A 25,067-nucleotide genomic window follows, 5' to 3' on the forward strand; every position below is an offset into this window, starting at 1 on the left:
TTGGATGACTCTGCTTTTTGGGTGCTCAACTTGAGACACCTTAAGGGACCTCATTTACAGAGGAGGGTGTTCAGCACCTTCTGAAAATCCCCTTCTGGCAACTCAGGCTGGGCACCCAAAACCACTAGCCACTTTTGAAAACAGGGCTCCAGGTCAGATGGGGACAGTGCACCTGACTTTTAAAACTTGATAGACTGGTAATCGCTCCTAATTAGTGTGGTTGTTTCTCAAAGACAGTTGGTAGCCTAGAACTAAAGATAGCAAATCCACCCAATAAAGAAAGTACTGAAGATGAATGGTGACTCATAGGCAAGAAATTGATTATTACAGAAAACGTTAAGACCTCGGTGAATTACAATGTTCTTGCTCGACAGCTCATGCTCCTTTTTGTGCAGACTCTTGTAAAGCGGATGTAATCAGCTGAGGATAATCAAGACTTTGTGTTGCTTCTGAAAGATTTGCTTCTCGTGCGGTGCCACATTAGCCAGGGAAACGCAGAAGACAGCAAGCGTGTCATCTGTTTCCCTCCTTCTAAGGGTGAAATTCTCTGCTGCAGCAACAAAACAACACTCAGATGAATGCCAGGAAACCAAAAGACCCAAAGGCTTCAAAAGAAAGAGTGACAGGTGCTAAAAAAGTCACCTTCAATGCAGCAGGAAGAGAAGAAAGGGCCGTCTCTAAATCTAAGCCAGTAAGACATGTTGCATTTATTAATTAAGCAATAGGGATCGATACCCAAGACATTTCTTGTGGATTAATGTCCAGCTGGGAGGAGCTGACAGCCTGAGGGACATGAACACCAATCTGTCATTAATCCCCAGGAAATGCTCTCTGCCAAGGTCATTAAGTGCCTGGATTTATTTTATGGGTGATAATAACAATAATCATACTTCCTCCCTTGACCCCCACCCCAGCTGAAGTGCTATGCAACAGCAGCAAACCAAATACAGTACAGTGTACACATGAATACAGACTTCCCTCTTCAAATTCAAACACTCAACATGTGTGTGTGTGTTCTATTTAACATCAGGGAGGAAAAGGCATTCAGCTACTGTGGTGCAGGGGCCCATGTAAGAATTAGATTCACTAGCCAGACGATGCATCCACACCCAGAGTGCAGGGCATTCACTGCCCCCCTTCACACTCACTGTGGGTGGCTGGGATGTGCCGTGGGATGTGTGGGGTTGGGTGGGGTTTACCTGTTTGGTTAAAGCGTCCAATTCGTATTTTTGTTATCTTAACTTGGGGGCAGGCGAAGGGTTTGAGCTGCCAGGGCAGGATGGGTGGCTAGTGGCTCAGTGAATGCGTCACAAAATTCCATTTGGGGAAGCGTCCAAGACGGATGCCATGGACCAGATGCTCCTGCAGCTGGTGTCATGACACCGGCACGTCTCTTCACTCAGACATCCACACGCACTCACTTCTTGGTCCATATATTCCCCTTAAGTCCCCAGGTGCTCTTGCTGCTGGCGGTTACTCACCTTCCAAGCTTCAGATGGGCACAGAAACCACAAGAGCTTCAGAAGCCACAACTTCTAAACCAGCCGCTGTCAGCCTGAGGGGCCTTCTAGCCGCCCAGCGACTCACTAAGGAATTTAAGGTACTGTGGTTATTGCTGTAGAGATGCTCCCAATAAGAGCCACGTAAGAGTAAGGCTCCAGTGACCCCCTGGTTCTGCTGTGTCCCATAGCAGTAACCATCCCCCTCGAGCAGACACCAGGAGGATTCAGAACAGGAGTGAAAGAGGCTGGTATTGCTGCTAAAAGCATCTATACCCAGGTCCTGTTAATGGACACAAACAGTAAACCAAAGTCTGGGGCCCTGCTGCCCAGTGCAACCTCCACAACTCCCAGCCCTCTGCAGGCCCACAGCCTTTGCGCCCCCCCCAGGGGATCATCCCCCACAGGCAGTGGGAGAAAGCCCAGTGGTTTTGACCAACCCCATCACTGTCAGGCTGGCTCTGACTGCAGAGGTTTGAAGCTGTGCTGTAGAGCTCCTGGCCCTCGCTAGCATGGTTAACAGAGACATCCGCATGTGCCCCTTTCCTGGGGCACATGCTTGGTACTGGAGTGCATCCCTGACTCGCTTTATCATCCCACCTACCCTTTGAAACTGGCCTCTGCTAACATGATTGGCCCTGGGATTAAATCCATTTTACTCACGGCAGGAATCGATGATGATGTTTTTAACTCCCCCCCATGTTTACCTGTTTAAGGCAGCTGCTAGCAGTGGACTGGCCATTGACTCTGTGGTCCAGCCACAGCCACTGTTTTCTGGTGGTGAGGGCTCAGGTAAAACGTATAATGCCTAATACTGGGGCTCAGGCGTTTTCTGTTGGGCGCCAGTACCAGGATTTACAGTATAGCTAGAGGTGCCAGCTAATAGTCTGACACTGGATAGCTCCCATCTCAGCCACACAGTGTATTAAAGCAGCCTACTCCCCTTAGTTAAACAAACAAAGCCCGAAGGAGCCCTTAGAAAAGTGCTACAATAGGAGCCGAGATGTTAACCACAGAGTCTGGGACAAATTCCAACTCTGGCAATGACATTCTAGCTAAATTCCCCTAGCCCAGGGCAGGGAGTAAGGGGAGCTGGGGTCTGTTCCCAGCTCAGCCACTGACCGTCTGTGTAACCTTGTCAAATGACAGCCTCTCAGCTGTAAAACGGGGATACTGAAACCGGGACCTGCCTCATGGGGATGGAGTGAGGCTAAGCTCAGTAGTGTTCATAAGGTGCTTTGAGATCCCCTTATAGCAAACAAAATAAGGCTGTATTTGGATGTTTATAAGTCAAAGGCAGGCTATGTGAATATAGATAGTTCACTATGGCTGTGAATATAGTCTTGTTCTTCACTCCCTGCCCTAAAATGTTGTGTATTGTTGCTGCCTTAAATTCCAGCGGTGGCTGTATTGCAGTGGTAGGTGAAGTGATCCCTTCCCTGCCTCACAGGGACATTGCAAAGCTTACTAAGATCACCTTTGTAAAGTGCTTTGAGATCCTTTGCTGAAAGATGCTGAAGAATGGCGAAGTGGTACCGCAGTGTCTGCAGGCCCCATTGTACTGAGCCGTGCACGTGCCCACAGTCAGACACTCCCTGCCCTGAAGAGCTGCCCAGTGTGTGGGTATGAAAGGCGGGCTGGAGCTTTGTTGTCTTGCTCGTGTATCTTAGCACCTGGTAAAGCATGCATTTGACTTGTAGAACCGAGCCACTCTGAAAAACAAGTCAAGACTCCAGATCTCTCGTCACAAGCCCATCACCATCATCAATGAGAAGGTACGTGTTCTGTCTGCCTAGCGCAGGGTCACTCAGATGACACGCTCAGTGCAGTTTTCTATTGGACATTCCTATGGCTGAGGAGAATGGTGACATCCCCTCAATTAGCAATGAAGACTGACCACTCGATGCCAATAACAGTGGGACACACCACAGTGGAATTGCCCTGTCTAGGAACTGCTCCAAGGGCTTTGAAGATCTGGACTGGGCTGGGCTCAGGCCTCTTTCATTGACTAGGATATGTGCATGTTTCAGGTACCACTGTGGTCTACATATGATAGATCCAAAGAGCTCTGCGCCCAATGTGCACTTATTCTGGTGCCTAAATGGAATCTGAGCTTATTTGGAAATTTGGCCCTTTGGGCCTGATCCAAACCCCACTGACATCAATGGGGTTTGGATCAAACCTATAGGAATGTGTCTTTTCTAGCTGAAGAGGTGTGGTCCCAACTTGAGTAGCCTAACACCAGTTAAAATCCTAGTGAAGACCAGGCAGTTGGTAGTTTTTCACATATTAGTGGGTTGAGTTAAAGACTATGGAAAATCCTAGATCTAGTACTAGGATTTTACCTCCTGTTAGTTACCGTGCGTTAGTTAACTTGAGCTAAGAACACACCTTGCTTCTGAGTGAAGACAAAGCTTTAGCACAGTGGTGCTGAGCCCATAACTCCAGTTAGGGTCAAAGGGTGCCTTGGGTCAGGCCTCTGCTGTCCAGAATAGCCTCCATTGCTACGCTCATGGATAAAACTACAAAGGTGGTGATTAGCCCTCACCTTGCTTGGAACAGACTCATCAGCCGGGCTTAGAAAGAACATGCTTCCTCCAGGCTCGATTATTGTACAGGTGGCCAGAGCACTCTGGGTTCCGCCTGCTTTCCTCCAAAGCATGCATCCGTCGCTGGCCACTGTCAGCAACAGGCTGCCTGCCTGGATGGCTCACTGATCTGGTCTGGGATGGCAGTGCCTAGGATGCTCGTCTTTGTGTGGTTTAGCTTCCCCATTCCATCCAGCTGCATGCCGTGTCCCCAGTTTCTGCTATTTGTTGTACCCACTGGATACAACATTACTCAGGCAGCCAGGAGAGGGGGTGGAGAGCTCTCTACCAGGTGCTCCTAGGAGACAGCATATATCAGCCTCATGACACGTTCACCCTCGTGTGACCTGAGGCCTGCAATTCAGCTGCTGTGCCTGAACTGAGGAATCCTCATTTGTCAGCCAAGCAGTCCTGGGCTAGAGGGTGGGGGCAACGGGATGAGGAATAATGGTGACCAGCCAGGTCAGTCCTGTCAAATAGGAGTCTTGCCATTAACAGCAAGGACCTCTGCATTAGGACCACAGTGGATTAGTTTGTACTGCAACCATTTTGCTTCCCTAGAAACAGAGTTACGCCATATCTGGGTCTCACACAGTTTCTACCAGGTAAGAATCTATAAATCACAAGTCGAAAAAGACTTGGATTCATTTTAAATGGAAGGGATGTTATCAAACAGTGGGACTTCAGAGCTGATCAAGGGTTTAAAGACAGTACCAAGTAGGGAGAGGAATTACTTAGGCAGGAACACGAAGTAATGAGATGAAATTAAGAAAGAGAATATCTGGGCTGCATATCAGAAAAACCTTCCTGGCAGTGAGCTGCATTAGACGGTGGACTTGTCTCCTTGGGGAAGTACTGAAAGCCTCATTGCTAGGTTGCGGGTCTAGCACTGGAAATGTCCTGTAGGGACCAATCCTGCATTGGCCAGGAGATGAGCTGATCTCTTTGATCCCAGCATTCTGACATGAAATGAGCCATCTGCATCTCCAGAGATGACTCTACACACACACAGCACTAAGAATCCATTTCATAATTGATGCAACAATCAATATCTAAGCATTTTTTCAATGAAACTCTTCCTATGGGATACTTCTCTGTTCTGCTCCTAGAGTCTGTTGAAAAGTGAGGAAACCCATCTTCCTTTAGTAAGTAAAGAGCCCAGGCAGCATCCTGCTAACTGAGCGTTAGTGTCACACACAGGCTGGGGCTGGAGTACAAGAACAGCCTGTCTTTGCAGCATGGCTTTCACACTCAGCACACTGAGCAAGGGCCCCTACCTCCTCCAAACAGGGCTGCCTGAGCAAGGAAAGGTGTAAATCCAAGCTTGGGCAGAGGGAGTCTGTGGAGTGGGGGAGAGCGTCTGTGGATAGTGGAGAATAAAGATCATTAGGGCCTAGCCAGAGGTGGAGTCTGTTTAGAGCAGTGGTCCCCAAACTGTGGGACATACTTCCTCTCACCCCCAAGAGGGCACAGAGGAACATTTAGAGGGGCAAGCCCCCATGGGGGGGGCAGGGAGGGAGCGCCCCGCTGCCCCGCCCCCAGCTCTGCCCTCATTCCCTCTGCCCCCTAGGCCAGCTCCACCTCTAGCCCCAGCTCCCCCCACATCCCCAATTCTGCCCCCAGCTCCATCGAAGCTCCTCTGCTGAGACAACTGTGCAGTAGTGTGTGTGTGTATGGGGAGGCGTGGACAGATTCCATCACTGGTAAGGGGAGGGTGCGACAGGAAAAGTTTGGGCACCACTGCCTTCGAGATTGCTGTGCCGACAGCTGCTGTTTAAGGTTCTTCACATTTCCAGGGCCACCTCCCACGCTAAGGGGAAATTCCCCTGAAGAATTTCCCTCCTCCAGGGAATGCAGATGGCTGAGCTGGTGGAGCCGCATACAAAACTGCCACCCTCTCTCCCTGCAGTCTGCCTTTGCAGGATTGCAACCCAATAATATTCACAGCCTGGGCTGTGTGTCTCTCACTCCCCTCCCTTCTAGCCATGAACAAAGAGAGAAGGCTTAGCAGCAGAAGGGCCAGACCAGCTGGGCAGGGTTGTGACCCATCATATTCCATATGTGCTGAAATACCTAGGCATATTGGGGTGGAATTTAAAGTACAGTTCCAGTTTTAAGTCTCCCATTCTTTGCTAACTTGAAGTTATACCCCTGCATTTTCAAAGAGTTGCACTGGGTACATCGATACTGCAGCTGGGGGCACGCTTCTCTGCTCGGACACGGACATGGACACACACTAACAGTGTAGTCGGGGGTACCACAGGCAGTGGCTCAGGCTAACTGAGTGCATAGCCGGGATTCCGGGGGGATTTGTCCTCAGGTGGCTAGCCCAAGTCTCCCCCTGTGCTACCCATGGCTACACGGCTATTTTGTTCATGCTAGCTTGAGCAGAGCTAGAGCATCTGCCTAGCCTCCCCAAGTAGGGAAGCATGCTCCCAGCTGCAGTGTAGACATACCCACGGGTGTTTAGCAAAACCTCTAGATTTTCAAAGCTTAATGCGTGTGAACAAGTCTTCGAAAATTTGGCTCATAATGGTCTGAGATGATGCCTTCCCCTGTGTTCCTAGCCAGGGCCAAAGTACAGCCAGCGACTGAAGAATCCATCTCAGGCTTTATGAGACCCAACATATGTTGGGGCAGGACTTGGGCAGTCAGCATTGGGTAGAAGTCCTACTAGAGCAAATAGGTTCACAGAACTTCCCCATCTACCATAATAGTATAGTGGCGGCACCCAAGATGGTTAAAACAGGGTTTGATATTCCAGTGCAGACCTAACCAGATTTTAACCATGTGTCCGAATTGGGCAAAAGCCCTGGATATATCTTAGCATTTACCTATGCTGGGGAACCAGAACCACATTTTGTGTTGTGGGGATGACTGTATTGTGAGCCAGCACACTGACCCAGTTCCGTTAATGTGCTTGTGTGGGTTAATTCTAGACTCCCAGTAACTGGAGTCAACTCTCATTGACTTGACTGGAAGTTGACTGGTTAAACCCCAGGTAGCTCTTTGAAAATGTAGAGATTCATATTGTTGGAACAGAATTTATTGTGGTTCAATTGTAACACACACACACACACACGTGTGTGTGTGTTTGTACAGGGTCTAAAACAATGGGGCCCCAATCCTGACTAAGGGCGCTGGGCATGACTGTAATACAAATAAATTAATTAAATTATATTATAGAGTTGGGTCTTTGTTACAGATTCCAGTCTCGTCTGCAATACCGAAAGAGAAATTCTCTTGTGGCAGAGCAGAAGAGCTGCTAAGGGAATATTTACCAACCAAACTCGCCAACGTTACTTATGAGCCTGCAAAATGTGCCAGCCTCACTCTTGCTTTAAGTGAAGAAATAAAACACTTGGTCAAGCAAGTCACTCCTCCTCGGTATAAGTTAGTTGTCAACGTCACCATTGGAAACAAAAGCAAAGATGAGACTGTGGATATAGTGGTGACTAGCCGGTGTCTGTGGGACCCTCATTCAGATAACTTCACATCCTCCCAGTACGTGAATGAGACACTCTTTTGTGTTGTTTTGGTACATGCTGTTTATTTCGAGTAACAATCCAAATACATCTCCTTCGCATAGGAAGAGCTTAGGTATGTTACTAGCTACAAGTAAAGCGAGACGCTGAGACACGGGTGTTTGATGACAAACTTGGAACTGTGCCATAGCTAGAGCATACACAGAAACTCTAAAACAGAATAAAAATGCTAATTAACAGATGAATTTAAAGATGTGGAGAGAGACTATGTGCGCCATATATCACGTGTACACTTATGTGCGCAAGATGCCTTGTCATATCCATAACAATGCCTGGCTCTTACATAGTGCTTTTCACCGGTCTGTCTCAAAGTGCTTTACAAAGCGAAGTACGTATCATTCTATCACTGGATGTACTTTTACTAACAACTATTGTTTTCCATTAATAATGTTTTCAAATGGAAATTATGATACCCAATACTTTTATTTCTGAGATCAACCATCTCCTCCAGTCTGTTACATCTGGCTGAGCCTGGGTCTGCATGGAACTCAGAGGCAGTTTGGACTTGTTGCTAAAGAATCCCAGGGACAACGCCTAGCCTGCACCTGCCAGATGTTCTGCCTCTGGCAGAACAAATTCAGCAGCTCCACTCTCTCCTGCCCTTGATTCAGCAAGGCACTTAAGCCTGTGCCTAACTTTCAGCATGTGAATAATCCCATTGATTTTGTGTACTTAATGGTCAGCAAGTGTTTAAGTACCTTGCTTGAATTGGGGCTTTTGTTGTTTTCTACTTTATTTTGTATCTTTTAGGGGGAGGGGTGGTAGTGAGGAATTTTATTGAATAGATTGTGTGTTCTTCATTCCTTCATCTCCTCTGGGGTAACATCGCTGCTTTGAGGCTTTGTAACCAGGGCCAGCTCCAGGCACCAGCGCAGGAAGCAGGTGCTTGGGGCGGCCAATGGAAAGGGGCGGCACGTCCGGGTCTTCGGCGGCGCGTCCCCCAGTCCCTCTTGGAGGGAAGGACCAGCTGTCGAATTGCCGCCGAAGAATGAAGCGGCGCAGTAGAGCTGCTGCCGAAGTGCCGCCAATCGCGGCTTTTTTTTTTTTCTTCGCCGCTTGGGGCGGCAAAAAAGCTGGAGCCGGCCCTGTTTGTAACCTCTGGAACAGCGAGTAAAATGCAGCCCTAGCAGACCTCTATGTACTGCCCCTTCCTCCCCCCACAATGCTAGAGCATTCCAGAACAGCCCTGTGGAAAATCCAAACATTATTCCAGATATGAGGCAGTGTTCCTGGGAAGTTCAGAAAGTCAGTTCTGGCAGCCCTCTGCCTATGGAAAAGTCAGGCAGTCACCATGCAACAGCTTTTCTAACTTGAAAATAGCTTCAGTTTCATAAACAATAGAGACTATAAAATGTTTGGAAGCAGGTAAAGCAAATAACCATCATCCCTGAGAAACTGAGGTTTAACAACAGCTAGAACATCATGCACACACTTTCTCAAATAGATTTTTAGGATACATTTTTATTCTCCACGTGAAATGTTGTACACAAATGATAAAGGAATTTACATTTTTTGGGTACACCGTGCAAACCCATACCAGTGCATCAACACATCATGGGGCAAGGCTTCATAAATGCCCAGTGACCAGAAGTATTAGGGTATGTCTAACTGCATTGTAAACCCGGGTCTGCGGGACCCGGGCTCATGGACTCGGTGTTTCCAAGCCTGTGTTTGAGCATCCACACTGCTATGTAAACCCGGCTTTACAAGTGCTGGATCCAGGTCTCACAGCCGTGTTAACGCATCAATGCTATTACGTTATGCAGACCTTCTGACTTGGATCTGTGGTTTGACCTGTGTTCACGTTGCAAAAGGAGAGGGCTTGGACTGGAGTCACAGCAGGAGTTGGGCTCTGACCCACTGCCCTATTAAGGCCCTAGGACCTGCGCCCTGAGTGCTTGCTGACCTAAATCAGACTGATTTGGAATGGGGGCTTGTAACAGGGTGCTGGCCAAAAGGCACTGACTCAGCCCCTGTTAGCTCAGAGCCTGCTAGCTCAGCTCCCAGTAAGGGGAAGAGATTGGAGCTGACAGGCTGTGGCTGATTAAAGCCCTAAAGGAGAGACACCTGTGAGCTTGATGGGGGAAGGCCTATAAAGATAGCAGGAAGGAAGTAGAAGGGGAGGAACAGGAAAGTGAGGACCTGTTGCTCCCAACTAGCTGTAAGAGCAAGCTGTTCCCCAAGGGGCTACCTGCCTGACAGCAAACTGTATAAAGCTGTATATACGTGGTGGTGGGAAAATACAAGGAAATAAAAGGGCACTGGTGTTTGAAAGAGTGGTCTCTCACGAATTTGTGCCGCAAGCAACGAAGGGCACGTCTACAGGGCTCAGGTTCAAACCTGCGTCAAAGCCTGGTCTTTTGTGCAGTGTAGACATACATTTAAAGTCCCTTATGGCAATAACCTCTGGATTAAGAGTTCCCAATAGTGCAGTGACATGGTAGACCCAAATGGCTTTCAGGGTGTTAGTACCGTGACAATGATGCACAGATCAGAGCAGTTACTTACCTTCTCCTTTTTAATTACAAAATGAAAGTGATGACACAAAAAAATGAGATAAAAATAATGCTAAATGTCTCTTTCATGAAATTTTGAGTTACTGCTTCCACCTTCATTGTCCTATTTCCTAGCTGTGCCACGTTATTGTCAGCTAGCCTATAGGGATTTTTAAAATAATATATTAAGAATTATATTAAAGACACTGTATAAAATATTTTATACAAAAGCATATGAAAATATATGCACAAGAAACCCAAACAGGTCAAAGGACAAGTTCAAATTGATGTTTGCATAGGAAACAGGTGCATGCTTGGTCTGCATTTCTTTTCAGAGGAAGCCGGTCTGGAACACACTGCTAAAATACAAAATAGGAATCCTCTTTGAGTCCTATGGCTTTCAGACATCTAGTCATATCTTCATTAAATGCTACCGAGCCACAAATCAGCACAAATGGCTTTCTTCTACAGGAATTTATCATTTTCTTAATCAAGTTCTCAGTTATATGGCCAATGTGTGTGTTTTCTTGATAGCTCCAAGGAAGTTTTTCCAGGGAAGATTCCTGGAAAAGCAAAAAGTTTACACTGTATCAAGTTATTTTAGAAAAAAAGGATGATTAACACTTTGAAGAGTTAATGCTTAGACCAAACACCTGACCTCCCTTGACAGAGTTTCATCTGAAAGTTTACCCTTCAGGAATCCATCTAGGTGGTTTCTTCAATAATTGATGTCAATCTGCGACATCTGTGCTTTTCCTGGACAATGAAAATCACAAAGCCCAGGATGAATCAGGTGTGAGCTGGGAATAAAGCATTATCTGTCAAGGGGATCTGTCTGTGGAACAATCTTTCAGAGGAGATTGGGCAAATCCAGAATCTGACCATTTTTAGGAAATGTTGCAAAACATTCCTCTTTGAGACAGCCTTCCCATCAGAAGTGACACTCACAATATGAAGACCTCCCTCTATTCCCAACCCCCTAATAACTCCCCTCTGCAAAAATAAAACCCTACCCCAAGCAGAGTTTTGACCCTGAAAAGGGAGAAATGCCAGATATTCCATGAAGTCCACTAGGGCCTTTGCTATTGTTAGTGATTTTATGTGGAAGGTGCTCACATACTACCATGATGGGCAGCAGTATAAAACTGATTGATAAGTAGACAGATCGAATTATAAAAAGGAAGCTGTACAACTTGGTGTAAGATTAAAACAAACCTCTTATGAAAGGAAATCACAATGAGACAAGATAAGAGAAAAAAACATATGGACTGCCATGTACTGATTAGTGTCAAACAGGCACCACTGCCCTGTACAGGATGAAATTTCAAGACCTCCTTAATGTTTGTGACCATCTTATTCTTTGGTGGCAAAAAGGTTTTTAGGAGCAGAAGGTCAGGAAACGTAAAATGCTGTGTGATTCATACTGTTAGCATAAACAACTTTCTATAATCTGAGTGCAATGAGTCTTTATTTCTGATGTAAATAATTTTCAACAATAAAAGTGAGGGTACACCGGATTTGTGTGGAACATACGTAAATTTGAGACTAAATGAGCAACATCCCTGAAAATGAAGGCTACTTCAGAGGTAGGCCCGTGTCCATGAATTTGGTATAGTTTGCAACTTTAAGTATGTGGCGCCAACATTTTTACACATAGACACGACATTGGCTTCATCAGAGGACTCCAGTGTGAAATAAGTTGATGAGAAGCTGGGTGGATACATGCGGCAAGGTGAGACACCAAGCTGGCAGTGAACATTTGTGATGATTGAAACTAGCTAATGAATGTGAGCAGCGAATGAAAGCAGCTAACAAATCAATGCTTGGGTGCTGAAAAAGGAAAACCGTTTGGGTGCAGTTTGTTTATTGTGAGTTTCACAGAGAGCTGAGAGTTTTATAAATACAATTTTTCAGATGCAGCAATGATCAATTTGGAGGGGGGGAAATATTCCATGGTGGACACAATTCAATGGGACTTTCCTAACAGAACCTCTGTCAAGACAGGTCAACTAGTGAGTGATACAGTTGAAAGTCTGCTAGTTAGTATGAACAGGATTTAAGAACATGTTCTCAGACAGATGCTACTAGATCAACACATGCCATTGGCCACTGGTAAGCAATCAACTTAGATAACACTGAGGCAAAAGCAGAGAAGGCAGAGAGTTGTTCACCACAGAGAGCCCAGGGATGTGTGTATCTATATCAGAATGTTACCTGGCTAAGGACGTAACATGTTCTGACGTTCCAGTATCGAGACTGATCTTGGAGAAGAGGTTTCAAGTAAATATTTTCAAAAGTCCGGAAGCAACCAACCAGGGTTATAAAGGTTTCATCATCTTCATTTTCTGTTATGTACTGGAGAATGGGGAGCATTGGTGCTATGCCAGTTCCAGAGGCAAGCATAAGAAGTTCTCCATACTAGAAATTAAGTGGAGGATTTTGAATGGATTATAGTAATTGGAAATGGAAAAACCTGTTAGATGACTCCATTCCTCTGAAAGGGTGCTATAGCGGGCCTATAATATCTGATATGTTCTCTAATGGGGGACTGTGTCAGGTACATTTACACACGACATTTAGTTTTTTCAAAGGCAAGATTTTACAAAACCCAAGCTCAACGGAAACTTTTTCATGATTTAAAAAAAAAAAATCAAATGAAAACCATTTTTTCTTGGATATAAACCTACCCCTGAGTTTTAAGCTTGATTTCAGCTAAAACATGTTGAGCCTCAGTTCAGCTGCCCCCATTCCTGACACCCCTTGTCAGCCGTGGTTTATATTTCCATTGTAGACAAGCCCTCAGATAAAGATGAAACCACTCAGATCTCATGCTGCAGAGTGTAATTTGGACAACTGCAGGAAGGAACTCTTTCCTTCTCTGGACAATTGCTTGGTGCATTATGGAAGTTCTCTACCTTCTTCAGCAGCAGTGGACATTACAAATAAATCATAGTAATACTTTGAACTTTTGATCCACAGAGCTCAAAACACATACAAAAGGTGGGTTAGCATTATAATCCCCATTTTATAGATTAGGAAGTTCAGGCATGGGGAGGGCTTGATTTTCAGAAGAGCTGAAGGATCTCAGCTACTTGCCCAAGTTCACACAGCATGTCAGGAGAACCCTGGTCTCCTGATTCCCAGTTCAGTGCCCTGCCCACAGGACCACCCTGCCTCCTTTAGCCATGTCTAGGGACTGAATATCAGACTGGATGAACTACCAGGTCAGAATTGACATGGCAAATCCTATGAATCCATACAAAATCAGATGAAGTGCTCACAGCCAAATCAAGAGTTGGATTGAGGACAGCTGAGCTGTATCCCAACAGAAAAGTTAGTGGCCTGTGGAAATCAAAGCCCATTAGACTGAGAATAGATTTGCAAAATAAAGGGCCGACTCTAACTCCTATTGACTTCAGTGGAGGTTGGATCTGATCTTTTATGAACAAATCTACCTTAAGTGCTATGAAACTTTCAGCTTCCTTTTATGCAGGCCACTGATTTATACAGCATACTAACTCTTTGGGACTGCCATCAGTGGGAGCCAGGGGTGCTTAGCACCGCTCAAATTCAGGCCCTACATGTGCCCAGGCTGGTTCCCCGTGGTACAGTTTGCAAAACCTATTCTAGCTTATGAATTGGTAAATTAGCTGAGCAGGCTGGAAGCAGGGCACAGAGATGGTGTTTTGGGACTATTTCGCGATATATTGTGAATGATCTATTTAAATTGCTGAGCCATATCCACTTTTAAAATACGATCAGTTTTGATGTATTTTGGTAACAAATTACTCTGAACCCGAAAATAAAAGGGAATTTTATTTTTGGGTGTTAGCAGAACTCATAAAATACTTTCCATCTATTATTATTATTAATAAATAATACAAATAATTATAAACAGTTTGAGCTTCTATGGTGACTGTCACCCAAGGGTCAGAATGTGCTTTATGAGCTGTATTTACCAGGGCTTTGGAGCGGAGCCCGGAGCTGGAGCGCAGAGCAACTCCGGAGCAGTGGAGCTGCAGGTTTTTGCCTGGAGCTGGAGCACAGCTCCAAAGCCCTGGATTCATCCTCTGTTGGGATGCAGTCACTTCTGGCAATGCAGCACAAACTTGATCATGAGTTCTGAAGAAGGGGAAGTGAAGAATAACTTTTCCAACTGAAACAGCAGGGGGGATTTCAGTAGGCAGAATGTAATTGCTCTACCTAGAATTTGGCCAGGTCCCTGGGGTTTTCACACTCCTACGTTGCAAGTGTCATGGGATCTCTAACGACCAGAGCCACAATTCTACATCTCATCCAAAAGGTGGGGATTAAGTAACAGTCCCGTTTGTGGGAAATCTCTCCAAAACTTGATATAGTCATTTTTGCTGTGAGTTTGGCACCCATACCTGGGATCACTATTTGCAGCATCATAGACATAAGACTGCACACCTCACTGGAGTCTGCATAATCTGATGATACCACACGGGCCAAATAAATATATCAAATGGGTGAGATCTGGCCCTGGGACTAGGAGTTTGATACCTCTGCTCTGGTCAAACTTGGTCTTGAAACATCAATGGAGTTCAAAGTGATGCAAAACAAATTTGCACGCATTTTTGGTGATAACTCGGACCAGTTTTCTTCGTTTCAACACTAATGAAATGGATGCTCAGCAACAGTTGCTAGTGTTTTATAATCTCCCCCACTCCTCCCATTCCTCTCCCGCCTTACATATTTTGCATTCTAACAAGATCCATTTACTCCAATCGACTTCAAATGCTGTAGCACTGTACGTAAATGTGTAAATCCTTCAAATAATCAAAATAGTAATCTAACTGACAATCTCCCTTTGGTACATTACACAAAGTGAGCTACCATGTGCTGAGCCATTCTGTATCTATTATATAACTAACCTGATTAGGGCTATATGGGAAGCCTCCAAATGGCCCTCGCCAAAAGACTGTGTCTCCTTCAATCCAGGATTTTATATATTGTGACATTAGCCCAGCCTTGTAGCACTATTAAAAAAAATCACACAAAAGGAGAAAATAATTATACTTTGTTGGAAAGTTTCCCAGCTTAACGTTAATTACAAAATTATCTCTGTTTAAACAAAAGGGGGAAAAACATTTCAGGGATTTAAAAAATGACTGTTCTATTTGCAAAATAATATAAACTTGTAACAGTAACAAAGACATGTAACTGAAATGATACTGGATCAAATCCAGCTTGAATAGAATGTAAACACAATACACACTTATGAAGTCGAAGCTTTCTGAAGCTAGGAAAGCCTATCAGAACTCTCATTTACAAAGCACACAAAGAAGAACTCCTTACAGTCAAAAGCACAGCAAGCTTTCTTGTGTTCTCCAGAGCTCAGAACACGGCCATGTAGCACAATTATTAAATGACTGGGAGCTGGAAGTGCATTCTGGGTATTGATATTCAAATGAACACCACATATTTTACACTTTGTTTCCGATCTCCCAGATGCTACAATGGCACAGCAAGTAACTACTGAACCGGAGTCAGATTTCCCATCTGAAATGTTAAAATGGGTAATTTTAGTACAGATCATCTGAATGTGAAGGGATGCTCAGAGATTTTACAAAAATGTTAACATGGACCTCACTAAAAACGGCATTCACAAAAACTGCTCTTCTTCCTAACAGGTACAAAACCACTGTGAAAACACTGTTAGAGACTTCTGCATAAAGACTTCATGTGTTACTGACAGGAGTCATAGCTTGCCTGCAATAGAGGAGGACACAAAGGGAAACGCTAAAACCCGGGATCATCCAGTTAGTCCTGTTACCATCCCTAATGGCATCCATGCTGTAAGATACTATCAGAGACATTTTACATTCAATGGGCCTTGCATCTTGGGTAGTCATTTAACACCTATGCTCAGTGGGTAGAAAAGGTATCATATCAGAATGGTTTGTATGGTAAGCATCTTACACTCACCTTCCACAAGCATAAATGGCAATGCAAGGTATAAGGCAGTTGCAAATTAGCAGTTACTTTGGCGAAAAGCACTGGGCGAAAAGCATTTGGAACTGAAACACTCTCCACATCTAAATATTCCCCCCTCAATCTAAATGAGAAATGACTGAACCTGTTTACAATTAATTTTTGTAAATAAAAAGAAAAAATATCTCCTGGGATGAAAACTTCTACACTCAGTTTTATACCAAAAGAAACCATAATATTATAAAATCACTCAAAGGAAGGTGTAAGAGTACGGCTTGACACTTAAGGACTAGAGGCCTAGGGCTAGCCAACTCTGATTACTGAAGGAACTGCTCCAGCCCACCTATGCTGTGGGACCTGAGGGAGACAGCTGATTCCCCTATCAGGGGCAGCAGGAAGCTGTGGTAGAGAGTGAGGAAAGGTTCTTGCAGGGAACATGAGAACTCAGAGCCAGGAGGATGAACTCCAGCCAAGTAGAGCATGGGAGTGACTGTTAAATTAGGACCCAGCTCTGGAAAGGAGGAATGGGGACTTTCTACTGAAGGGGAGAGAGATATTGAATGGGGGTTGGGGCCTGGAGGGAAATGTGTTTCTGAGGATTGAATAAATTGGACCCCAGAAGGGGACTGTTTTAAGTACTGTGGACTGTGCAGTTCTTAAAGGGCCCTGAAGAAGGAGAAACAGAGTGACCCTAGGCCACAAAGGGGGTGCTCAGAAGGTGGCTGACCCTGTTACAGAGGGTTATGCATGGTAAATAGCAACTCCCTCACTCTAAACTGTAGTATCACAAACGTGATAGTGTAACAATAGGAAACAGAGGGGTTTGAACAGTACTTGGATTGCACAGTAATAATAATATAGTACTTCCAAAAATTGCCTGAATAGTGTGAAATATACTACAACCTACACAGCAAGTTATAAAAATGGGTACTTTCTGAGGAGGTGTTGCAGGTCTTTTATTACTGCCAGAGAATCATTATAGTTCCCTTTGGGATGAAAGGTTCTATATAAAGGAAAGGTATTATTACAATCATTACTATTATTATTGAAACGCAAAACCTGTGTAATAAGCAAGTATACATGAAATTTCACAGTCAGCTTATAAATGTATCCTATTAATGCAGCTCAAATGTAGCACTTTTCCCCAATTGCCACAATAGTGAAATAACCCACCCATAAAAGTCTTTTATCAGAGTTACACACATTTCTAAAGGACTACATTCTATCATACAAATGAATAATAAATCCTCAAAAGTATAAACTCCTGGGAGACAGGCAGAGGCTAAGAGGTTGTACTCTAATCTGCCTGGAAACTGTAGCTGTCAGAATTTTACACGTGGAGTAAAATCCAGCTTCCCCCCAGAAATTAGAAGAGATATGTAAATATGACCAGAAAGATGGAACGGATTTTGATTTCCTACACAAAATAATTATTTTTGCTGACCCTGGTCCTGCAGTCCTTATTCAGGCAAAACTTCCGTCTAAGTCAAGGGGGAAAATCTCCGCCCTGTTTAAGTCAATTGGAGCTTTGCCATTAGCTTCAATAGGGCCAGGATTTCACCCCAAACAGGACTCAGTATCAGTTTCTAAATGTGAAGACCACAAAACAGATGCTTTATGGTTCTACATATTTTGCAGCAAAATGAACAGTTTCCCTGAAAAGCGTCCTTAAAGCAAACAACCCCTCAACAAGCCTAATTGCTAAAGGTTACTCTTGTGATAAAGGCACTCTCCAGGAATGCAGGAGAGCTGTTTCATTTCCTGCTGTACCACAAACTTTCAAAATCCTCCAGTGGCATTGCCACTGCACTCACATGACAGACTTTAGGGGTGAAAAGGGACCAGAGGGGCATCATTCCCCCAGAGATTCCATGCACAGGATTCAGAACTAAGCCCTGATCCTATTCCTACCATCGTCAATTGCAAAACTCTGGCCTTGATTTTGTAAGGATCACTTAATAGGGAATATGTTGTAAATAATTTATTTACAAGACACCTTTTCACTTACAGTTTTGTGTACGTGAAATGACCACTCTTATCAGCAAAGCACAATTGCCCCTAAATAATTACAAAAATGCTCCATGACACATACTCCTAATTATTATTCTCATTTGCTAAATATTAACAGAGTGAGTTCTGTACATTCAATGGAAGAAAAACACAGTCCCAAGTTGTTTACAATCTTATCTAACTAATATAGACTACTTACTTTTATTAAAACTTCAAAGAATCCTTCAGCGTTTACAGGGCTAACTGGAGTATAAGCTCTCTGAACCTCCAAACCATTCACCATCCCTCTGAGAAGAAAACAAGATGGTACAGGAAACCATTACTGGAATCACTGATTGATACTCTTTGGAGTGATGAGCAAAGGCTATTTTTTGAAATACACAGCAGTCTTTCCTCCCCATGGGTCATCCTTTGCTGAGACAGGTGTTCCCTCAATTATCTAAAGATCCAGGGAGTGAAATAACCTCAGATTTCTCTGCAGACCCTTGACGACACTCTTAGTATTCCTCCGATTTTCTAGGCAATGGCACCAGCTATGTTGCACTTGTAGCTTCCCCAGACAAATCAGGCAAAGGAGTGTAACAGACGTTTTGTGTGGAGCAGATGAATGTGCAGTATCGTGAGGAAATGCTATATTGGTAAATTTGAATTGTAAGCTGTTTGGGCTAGGGGCTGTTTTTCACTGTTTGTACAGCATCCAGTAAACATATAATAATAACTGATATATATCAATGGTGCCTATAGTCTGACTAGGGTGACCAGATCACCAAAGACAAATATCGGGACGCGGGGGGGGGGGGGGGTGACGTGGGGGGGCGTGGCGGGGGGCGGGGCCAAAAAAAAAAAAAAATTCCTCCGCAAGTGCTGGAGGGAGGCCCGGGAGACTCAGGGGAAGCGCGGGGCCGGGGTGAGTAAGAGTCCGGCCTGGCCCCGAGCAGGCAGGACTCAGTTGGGTGGTAGGGCGAGGAGGGGGGCGGCCCACGGGGCCAGGCGGTGGCTGTTCTCACCCCCGGGCAGCGGGACTCGGGAGCAGCCGCTGCTGCAGCTCCCACTGCCGCGGGGGAGGAAGCGGCCATGGCGCTCCGCGGCTGCGGCTCTGGCGCCCCCGAACCCCCCGAGCCGGGGCCTGCTGCGGGGACCCAGCAGCGCGCACGCTGCGCCCAGCCCCTGGCCAGCGTCTGGGCTGCTGCCCAGCTAGTGCTATCGCGCGGCGGCCCCGGAGTGGGAGCAGCAGGCCCCAGCCCCCCCGTCCCGCAGGGGAACGAACGGGGCTGGGCTGCCGATGCCTCCGCCCCGGGGCCACCGCGCGATAGCACCAGCTGGGCAGCCCAGACGTGCCTAGCCAGGGGCTGGGCCCAGCGTACGCGCTGCTGCAGGCCCCGGCTCGGGGGGTTCGGGGGCGCCAGAGCCGCCGAGCGCCATGGCCGCTTCCTCCCCCGTCGCCTGGCCCCGCGGGTCGCCCCCCTCCTCTCCCAACCACCCGAGTCCTGCCTGCACTGGGCCAGGCCGGACTGTTACTCACCCCGGCCCCGCGCTGCCTCTGAGTCTCCCGGGCCTCCCTCCAGCACTTGCGGAGGGAGGGGGAATGGTGAGCCCGGGGAAGAGGCGGGGATTCGGGGAGGGAGCCAATCGGGGGAGGAGGGGGCGGAGTCGGGGCAGGGGGGGGGGGGGGCGCGAGCACTTCCGGGCTCGAGGCTCGGGGCATTTCCTTGTTTGTCCGGTTGTCCCGACCGCATGTCGGTCGGGACGCGGGACAAACAAGGAAATATCGGGACGGTCCCGATAAAATCGGGACGTCTGGTCACCCTAAGTCTGACCTTCTTCTGTATCTGACAGTGGTCACCACGAGAAACTAGCACAGATGACAGCTCCTCCCACATGGCCCCTTTTTGGCAAATACTATGCCGGGGAGGGAATGTTTTTCCTGACCTCAGCTGGCAATCATCCACAAAACACATGGACTTTGGATACAATATTGCACGGTGCTTAGCCACCCCAAGCTACAGGGCCTAACATTGAACTCCTGATTTCGTAGTTTGCCTTCATGCCACCACATTGATAAAAATCGTGTGCTGAAACAACTACTTTTTCTCTTTTTCCTTCTGTTAATTGCTCTTCTTAGTCACACTTAGTTCTCTTTTCCCCACCACCAACACAAAGGTAATGTTGGGAAAAAATGAAGCTATGGAGTGGGCTTTCACCATAAAATTAAACTTAAACTCATGAGTTCTTTCAACTGGATCATTACAGAAGCACAGAAATTATGATTTACTTGGTATGAAATCTTTGTATATTGACAAACTGCATATTAAGTCACGGAATGTAGCCCATTTAACTAGAGACAAGTACAGTACCTTAACACAATATGTTGTCCTAAACTCAATCCCAGGCTGCTATTTTCTGGCAGCTCAAATTTATACTGGTAGGTGTCCTCTGTTAGCTGTTCCGCAGAGCTTATCTTGAAAGCAGTAAATGTATCTGGATTTAATTCTGAATTACTAGTCTGCAAGAACAACAATAAGCAATTACTGGGGTAGGCAGCATCCTTTATTTCACTTTTATTTTTAAAAAAACTTGTGTGTGAATTTAATGCTGGTGAAACTTAGGACCCCAGAAAAATGTGCCTTGAAAACTCTAGGGACAAGCACAGATGTGGGGTCTCTCTGCTGGTTTGTTTGTTTTTTTGCAGTGTTTTTTTCAAAATCTAAGATGTCATTTTAAAAAAAAAAAGTTAGATTCCAGATCTTATGACCACAAAGAAACCCTTCTAAAGAAGACTCAGTGCAATGCTGTCTTCCTGAGGGTACAGAGAGAGTTCAGTAGAAACAGCTCTAAGAGAGCTTAAGATCCTAATGGGGACGTAACGCTGAACTCTAATGACCATTTTAAAAACCAACACTGTTAATTATTTCACTGCTGATTATGTTAGTAGAAACATCCTGCTTTACAGCATGGTTGGATTTATTTGAAAGGGCATTTGACAGGAATAAAACTATGTTTTGAAGAGGCAAATAATTGACTGCTGTGTCAAATATTAATTTTTTATCCTCAATATATGAACCTGAAAATGAAGGTAAAATAAAAGTTGTCTAAGGTGAACAGTGAATGCTATCATAGCAGAAGAGATGCTGACACTCTCATCTCTGCTTTTTTCCCTAAAAACTTGTTGCCTCAAGATGTGGAATCACCACCTATTCTACACAGGGCACATCACTGTAATATCCGAACACCTTCAGTAGTGCATTAAGAATGTGAGTAACACCTGTCATGTGTTGGTGCTCTCATCCTCTCAACAGAGAAAGACGTATGTGCAGGACTTTTTTTAATATACATGTTGCTATATATTTATGTTAGGGACAGAAAGACCAAAGAAATGCACCTTGCACTTGGACCGGAAGGTGGTGAAGTTTATGATGGTCCTTCATTTTCTGGGTGAATTCATTCGAGTTTCAGACTGGCCCTGAAGAAAGTTCTGTCACCTGCACAAACAAGCTTTAGCCTTGTTTTATCACCTTCATGTGATGTGAGCTTGCTGTAGTGGCACCAGAAACTGCACTTTAATGAGGTACATAATGAAATCCAGAGAATTTGGGAATTTCCATTATAGCAGGTACACCTCTACCTCAATATAACGCGACCCGATATAACACGAATTCGGATATTACGAGGTAAAGCAGTGCTCCGGGTGGGGGCACCACTCCGGTGGATCAAAGCAAGTTCGATATAACGCGGTAAGATTTTTTGGCTCCCGAGGACAGCGTTATATTGAGGTAGGGGTGTATTATGGGGGAGGTTTAAATTCCTCTAATAAAAGACCATTATAGATCACCCCACCCTCGGCTACACAGCTAGCAAACGCTTACAAACACAAATGTGATAAAAGTACTGACTGATTGGATGCTATGAAGAAGGCCTTTAAAGTCCCTACCTCCTCCTTCTGTTTGGTCAGGAGGCTTCTGTCTTTCTTTGCTTTGGCTTCTTCCCACTGGGCTAGCTCCTTCTGATACACATCATAGACACATGGTTTGCAGCCGCTGCCACAGCACTGAGATGGCAAGGGTTCAGTGGGCATAAGAGAGAGCCAGTCATCCTCACTTTCACTCATTACCTACAAACACAACGCAAGCATCATTCACAAGGCTACATGTTTTAAGAAAGAGGCACACATGAATCTGGTGCTAGCTATCTGCTGCTTTAGAGACATCCATCTCAATATGTTGAAGATTTAATTCAGGAGGCATCCAAACTTTATCTAGCTGAAGATATATTTGGCTAACTTGATACAAGCAACGCTCCATCTTCATTTGAGTGGCTGCAATCCTCTGCTTTAATACAGAATTGTTATACTGCATATGACCAATGGCCCACAAAGTCCAGTATCCTGTCAGTGACTGTGGCCAATACCAGATGATGCTGAGAAAGGTGTAAGAAACCCATGAACAGTTTGGTGAGCGGTTTATGCCCAGCAGAATAAGTGTCTGTATTGCGTATACATTAGACAGGAAAAATAATGTAACTGTGGATGTTCTCAATATTCATATAAATTGCTATATTTTTTAAATCCTAGACTCAGCTTCAGTGACCAAAGAAGAGTATTGTGACCTAGGATTTATTATCTCTGTGGGCCACACCCTTACATTAAAGATGAATACTTGGTGTTCTCTGGTCCCATCTTTATCTTGCATCTTCCTCTAAACCCCCTCCTTCAATACATCTTTATAAAAGTACTGTATTCAACATATAAAGTAGCATTCTAAAATGTGGCCTGCAGCTGGCCCCGCTTTTAATAGAGAGGTTCAACCTCTGGGAGGCTGGAAGATAAGTGATGCTGGAGAAATACAGGTGGTGGTCAGAGAGAGGAACTTGACAGGGAGCAGTGTTTAGTGAAATCAGTCAAGTGAACGGCCATTTTGGTGAGCAAGAGAGTTGCTACTGGGTTAGAGATCAAATAAGTAGGCGAGGGCAAGCACTGGTAGAATTATCTTTAACTCCCCATCCAAATATCCTTATATCAGACACTCCTAGATCATGTCCTATCAAAAGAAGTCCCAAAACTGACCTCTGTGAAACATCATAACTTTTTAATGCACTGCTAAACTTGATATTATTCTCAATGCTTTGGCATATACCGATGAAGAGTGCTAGATAAGAGCTAGATATCATTAATGCTGTATCATTCAAAAATGAAGAAAATTATAAAACCACAAGTGGTAGCGTTGAAGAATACTTAACACCTATAACCATTTTCATTTTCAAGGTGCTTTATGGGCATTAAAACTTATCTTCACACTTGTGACAAACATATTATTATTCTCATTTTACTGATGGAGAAATAGAACACTAAGGCCACCATTTTGAAAAGTGGCCACTGGCTTTAGCAGTCTAGCCACAGGGAGCAACACGCTGAGCATCCATAGCGAAGTCAATAGGAGTCGTGGGTGCTCAGCATGTCTGACAAGTTAGGTCCTAGGTGTCTGTTATCTCAAAATAAGTGGCCATTAAAAAAGTAGCCTTTGTGACCTGACCAAGGCCAAAGATTAAGATCAGTTGTTAGCACAGGGCCTACAGCTCATGAGAGCTGACTCCTAGCATTGTACTCAGACCGTGCTACCTTCCACCCAAGGAATATTCTTCTTTCACCCAAAGATAGTAAGTTCCTTGGAGCAGGTACTATGCCCCTATCTTTCTGTTGGGAAAGAGCCTAGGACATCAGGGAAGGCAGGTCTCTGCTTTGGTGAGTTTCCAATCTGGACAAACGGAGAGTAGGCGAAAGGGGCCTGTACAACACAGGAGCAGTGTTTGGGGAGGGCATTCAATACGCCTCTCAGTTCTGTGATTCAGGTACGGCTGTAGTATGATAAAACCATCTTCCCCTTGCAGTCCAGCCCAGCCATGCAACCCCATTATGCTACCAGGCAAAGGCGAGACTGCTCCCTGTAGCTACGGGAGGTGGCAGTTAATCATCCCAGTTGGTGGGACCCAGAGTCAGGACACATTGCAGAGCGGCTCTCTTGAAGCCCCAGCTCCTGGAGTCATGGGATTAGGGGAGAAGCTCTGCATTCATGGATGGACAGGTTCAGTCTGTGCACTGCTGACCAAGCCACTAAAAGTCCAGTTGGCGGCGCAGCATGGCTAATGTAGTCTCCCTGCCTGACCTGCCTCCCACGGCTCCCGGAAGTAACCGGCACGTCCAGCTCCTTGGTGCGGAGCGGCCACTGGGCGAGCGCTGGCTCCGCAGCTCCCACTGTCCGGGAGCCGCGGCCCACGGGAGCTGTGGGAGCGACACCTGCAGGCCACTTCTGGGAGCCGCCTGAGGTAAGCGCCACCTGGCCAGAGCCTGCATCCCGAAACGCTCCCACACCCCAACCCCCTGCCCCAGCCTGGAGCCCCCTCCTGAACCCCAAACCCTTCGGTCCCAGCCTGGAGCCCCTCCTGCACCCCAAACCCCTCATCCCTGGCCCCAGCCAGAGCTCTCACACCCCCACCTCACCCCAACCCTTTGCCCCAGCCCAACCCTGCACCCCAAATCCCCAGCCACACCCCAGAGCCTGCAGCCCCAGCCCGCCCGGTGAAAGTGAGCGAAGGTGGGGGAGGGAGAGCGAGCGGAGGGCGGGGCCTGGCGGGGGTGTTCGGGTTCCCGCGATTAGAGCGTTGTCAAGCCTGCTGGCGGAGCCGGGCCCAGCGCCCCTCTGCTCCGGTTATGCCCCGCTATAGCCCACGTGGGGTGGGCAACACAGGACATGGCGGGGGGGTTGCTCAGGGACTACCCCTCCCCCTCCCGCCGGGCAGTGACCGACTCCTCGTCCTGCCCCGAGCCATCCTCCGGCTCGCGACCTACCAACGGCCGCGTGCCCTCGGCGACGCCCCCGCCAGTCGCGGCCCCCAGAACCCGAGTGGCGCCACGCCCCCTTTCGCCGGGAGGGCGGGAACAGAAAGCGCTTACCCACGAGTCATTGGCGGGCGGTGCCGTCAGTC

The 25,067-nt window shown here is 46.2% G+C and overlaps 2 protein-coding genes across 7 annotated transcripts; one reads left to right on the forward strand and one right to left on the reverse strand.

Moving 5' to 3' along the window:
* The first annotated feature begins 396 nt into the window (after window positions 1-396).
* On the forward strand, window positions 397-7,649 carry LOC135972974 (dynein light chain Tctex-type protein 2B-like). Its single transcript, XM_065553857.1, has 4 exons — window positions 397-691; window positions 1,448-1,600; window positions 3,200-3,274; window positions 7,293-7,649. Exons 1-4 carry the CDS (start codon window positions 575-577, stop codon window positions 7,647-7,649), a joined length of 702 nt encoding a protein of 233 aa, XP_065409929.1. The 5' UTR covers window positions 397-574.
* On the reverse strand, window positions 7,611-25,041 carry LOC101945056 (NADH-cytochrome b5 reductase-like). 6 transcript variants are annotated; one of them, XM_005284857.5, is made up of 7 exons: window positions 24,931-25,041; window positions 22,021-22,200; window positions 20,447-20,595; window positions 18,292-18,379; window positions 15,023-15,127; window positions 12,342-12,545; window positions 7,611-10,690 (listed from the first exon to the last, which is right to left on the reverse strand). In XM_005284857.5, exons 2-7 carry the CDS (start codon window positions 22,195-22,197, stop codon window positions 10,487-10,489), a joined length of 927 nt encoding a protein of 308 aa, XP_005284914.3. In that variant the 5' UTR covers window positions 22,198-22,200; window positions 24,931-25,041; the 3' UTR covers window positions 7,611-10,486. The 6 variants fall into 6 exon arrangements, with proteins under 6 accessions (XP_005284914.3, XP_042707372.2, XP_042707374.1 ...); XM_042851438.2 differs by lacking the exon at window positions 22,021-22,200 and having other exon boundaries at window positions 24,931-25,022; XM_042851440.2 differs by lacking the exons at window positions 20,447-20,595; window positions 22,021-22,200 and having other exon boundaries at window positions 24,931-25,024.
* Between the last annotated feature and the right edge of the window lie 26 nt (window positions 25,042-25,067).

The sequence above is a fragment of the Chrysemys picta genome, chromosome 8 (assembly GCF_011386835.1).
Source record: "Chrysemys picta bellii isolate R12L10 chromosome 8, ASM1138683v2, whole genome shotgun sequence".
NCBI classification, from domain to species: Eukaryota; Metazoa; Chordata; order Testudines; family Emydidae; genus Chrysemys; species Chrysemys picta.

What these genes read in the sequence shown, in the direction of transcription:
- LOC135972974 (XM_065553857.1), top strand. Translation starts at nt 575, where the DNA reads ATGAATGCCAGGAAACCAAAAGACCCAAAGGCTTCAAAAGAAAGAGTG. An exon ending in CCGTCTCTAAATCTAAGCCA is followed by an intron (nt 692 to 1,447) that starts GTAAGACATGTT and finishes ATTCCCCTTAAG; the next exon opens with TCCCCAGGTGCTCTTGCTGC. An exon ending in GACTCACTAAGGAATTTAAG is followed by an intron (nt 1,601 to 3,199) that starts GTACTGTGGTTA and finishes TTTGACTTGTAG; the next exon opens with AACCGAGCCACTCTGAAAAA.
- LOC101945056 (XM_005284857.5), bottom strand. Translation starts at nt 22,197, where the DNA reads ATGAGTGAAAGTGAGGATGACTGGCTCTCTCTTATGCCCACTGAACCC. An exon ending in TGACCAAACAGAAGGAGGAG is followed by an intron (nt 20,596 to 22,020) that starts GTAGGGACTTTA and finishes TTGTTCTTGCAG; the next exon opens with ACTAGTAATTCAGAATTAAA. An exon ending in CATGTTACGTCCTTAGCCAG is followed by an intron (nt 10,691 to 12,341) that starts GTAACATTCTGA and finishes TTGCTTTTCCAG; the next exon opens with GAATCTTCCCTGGAAAAACT.